Here is a 3,266-nt window from a genome sequence, read left to right as displayed (position 1 = left end):
GGGGGGGGAGGGGCGGCAAATAAATATTACCTATCGCCCATTGCGTAAATCCATCATTCTTTGACAGTGTTACGTGATAAATTGTGTGTATACCCAATCCTTGTGTTTCCCGCACATCCGTACTTCAGTGATAAATAAACAAAAAGATTTCGCGTGGACTTGTTTTCGGAAGCTTCACGTCATCATCGTGATGAGAGAGTCAAAAGTGGCACAAGATCTTTGAAATATCTATTTCTATTTGATTTTGGCCGATTACAACTAAAAAATCAACATAGAAACATGATATTTTTTTTTTGAAACATGATATTGATATTATAATTTATAAATACTCATTCTATGATAATTAACTGTATATCAAAAAAAAAACTGTATATCGGTTATTTCCAGGAAATTTGCTGCCATATAAGCATCGAAGCATATAATTAAAATGCATTGTGTGTATATGTGAAATTGGAAACGACCAAAGACACCTACGTACAGATCTTTTTATTTAGCATTTTCAGTGATAGTTTTTCAACCTTTTTGATAGAATATATCCACTATATCTCAATTGATAGACTATTAAAAAAATGTTTGAACAAAAAAAAAAGACTATTAAAAAAATGAGACAAGAAAAAAATTGTTGTTTCCTTTTTATCAACCTTTTTAAAATATTTAAGCTTAATCATATATATAACTTAGCTATATGAGTATATTAATACAGTATATATTATATCATTACCAAAGTCTTATATGTTAAGTATACAAGTTTCATAATATGAATCGCATATTAACATATATAAACAACTTTTTTTTATGTTGCAAGCAATTATATTCTAAGATAAGTATTTATCCCAAAACGATAAAATTGTCAGATAATTTGACTAATACAAATATGCATAATATACGTATATATCTCTAATAATTGAACAAAAAGAGTTATTACATTGTTGTAAATATCCGAATAAATATTTTATAATTTAAATAACGAAACATCATTTCACATAACATTCTTACATTGTTGTTGTTACACTTGGTTCAAAGACAAACAAGAAAATCCCAAACCAAAGATAAGTAGTTAAAAAAGTACAAACCCAATAATATATTGACACGTCGTAGTAGCTGAAAGGGATAGTCAACGTGTCAATACATTATTGGTCACGTAGTATACTTATTTAAAAGAGTTATTACCAACAACCCGAGTTACATTTTACATCGATCGGTGGTAGAGATTATGGTAACCACGTGATGCACGTGACGGCGCATGATGACGGACGAGGGGAGACTCTTGGACGGCGCCACGGCGTTTGACGGCGGCGGAGAAAACACCTTCCCATATTTCGGAGAAAGCGCGGATGATGATGCCGTGGTAGTAAGGCTCGTTGAGTGAGAGAAAGCAGTTGAGAAGCTCTCTGAGGTCGTTTTTGGAGTAAATCTCGTTCTCGAGAATCATCTGGAGCATAGACTGACGGAAGTCAAGGTAAGGGTCGTCGGAGTCTTTCTCGACGGCGACGGCTGCGTGGGAGGGTGTAGCGGAGGAGGAAGAGGTGTTGTCGGAGAACCAATGGGTGGTGGAGGGAATAGCGGAGGAGGAGGAGGCGGTGGTGGTGGAAGAGTGGTAGTGTCCGTAGTTAGAAGAGTAGCGGCGTGGCTTTTTGGAGAAACGGTTGAAAAAAGATGACAAGGTTGGGAACTTACAGTTGCCGCATCCGATGTCTACTACAGAGACTGTCTTAAGAACCATCTTCTTCTTCTTGCTTCTGCTCGCCATTGTTGTATCTTTTGTCACTTTCTGACTCTGACCGCAAAGGTAAAATAGATTTTAGAGAGAGTCTACTTGGGACTGGTATTTAAGGATGCATGTGGGGACTGTGATCGGTAATGAGAAGTAAACTCTTTGCAGTTGGCATTAATGTTTTATTTAATCTTATAAACAATTTGATACTATTTCTTTTGGACTCGTTTGAACGTTTTAAAACACAGTTATATGTATGTATGTATATGCATGACAGCATGAGTCATGACTGCATTAATTGGTTAATTATCTTTGCAACATAAATTACATGTCTATACATGCCTGACAGCATAACTCATGACTGCATTAGTTAGACATCTACTGACAATTGATTCTATAAAAAGAAAACTAGATTAATTGGTTAATTATTTGCGTTAACTTTACTCTTATCGTATCAAACATTTGATAATTTATTATGTGTCTAAAAACTAAAGTTCAATTATGGTTGGCTAACATGCACTTTTTAAGTAGGTGATGATAAGCCGTGTGAGCGGTTAGGCGTAGCTAGAGATGTCAAATGGGCGGGTTGGGCGGGTTTGGGTGTGTCCGAATGGGCTTCAGTTTTTTGCTGGACATTTTTGGTCGAAGCCCAAATAGGACCATGTCCAAATGAGACCATAACCAAATAGGACCATGATTTGTTGGGTTATCCATGGACGGTCCATGTACCCACTTAATGTAAACAATATATTTCAGTTCTAAAGATGCAAAAATTCTTAAGTTTTTCAATTTTAAAGATGTCATATACAGTTCAAAAGATTTATAAATATGATATACTTGTGTTTTCAACTTCATGTTTCAAAGTTATAAAAAACACAAGATAAATTCAAAAGATAAGTTCAAAGTGATAAAAAAACACACAAGTTCACACAGCATTTGAAAAGTGAAAATACATCAGTTCACAAGTTCACAAATCACAAGTTCACAACATTGTTTTATAACAAAGAGAGTTTCATTTCTTCACTTGGTCACCACCTTCTTCTTCTTCTTTCTTCCACCATCTTCTTGTTCTTGTTCTCCTTCTTCTTTATTTTCACCTTCATTCTCCTCATCTTCATCTTCGGAATCACCTAACATATCAACAAGCAAAAGATATGAGACTGGAATCAAACCAAATGACTATATATACATAACAGAAACAAGCAAAGATTTCATATAAATCTAGGCAAAGACAGCAAGCAAAAATCAGAGCATTTCGCATAACAACATCAAGCAAAAATCAGAGCATTTCTCACAACACCAACAAGCAAAAATCAGAGCATAACATCGGTTCATCCCCTAACTAAGCATCAAGTACAAGTTCATCCCCAAACTAAGCATTTCACATAACAGAATCACCATGAAATCTAGATGAGACGACTTACTCATTGGTTCAAACCCACAGAGCCAATTTCTTGTACATATGAGAGCTTGTACATTGGATGGTAGTAGTCGGCTTCTGTACTTAGTAAGGACCCGGCTTCCAGCACTAAAAGATGACTCTGAAGATACA

The 3,266-nt window shown here is 35.4% G+C and overlaps 1 protein-coding gene across 1 annotated transcript; it reads right to left on the bottom strand.

Moving 5' to 3' along the window:
• Window positions 1-966: 966 nt before the first annotated feature.
• LOC106340723 (transcription repressor OFP6) lies at window positions 967-1,783 on the bottom strand. The gene has a single exon (XM_013779569.1). It carries the CDS (start codon window positions 1,748-1,750, stop codon window positions 1,190-1,192), a length of 561 nt encoding a protein of 186 aa, XP_013635023.1. The 5' UTR covers window positions 1,751-1,783; the 3' UTR covers window positions 967-1,189.
• Window positions 1,784-3,266: the final 1,483 nt, after the last annotated feature.

The sequence above is a fragment of the Brassica oleracea genome, chromosome C4, assembly GCF_000695525.1.
Source record: "Brassica oleracea var. oleracea cultivar TO1000 chromosome C4, BOL, whole genome shotgun sequence".
NCBI lineage: Eukaryota > Viridiplantae > Streptophyta > Magnoliopsida > Brassicales > Brassicaceae > Brassica > Brassica oleracea.
Note: the sequence above shows the minus strand (reverse complement) of the source record. Positions and strands in the feature narration are given on the sequence as shown.

Excerpts from the sequence above, each read along its gene's own strand:
- LOC106340723 (XM_013779569.1), bottom strand. The coding sequence starts at position 1,750 with ATGGCGAGCAGAAGCAAGAAGAAGAAGATGGTTCTTAAGACAGTCTCT.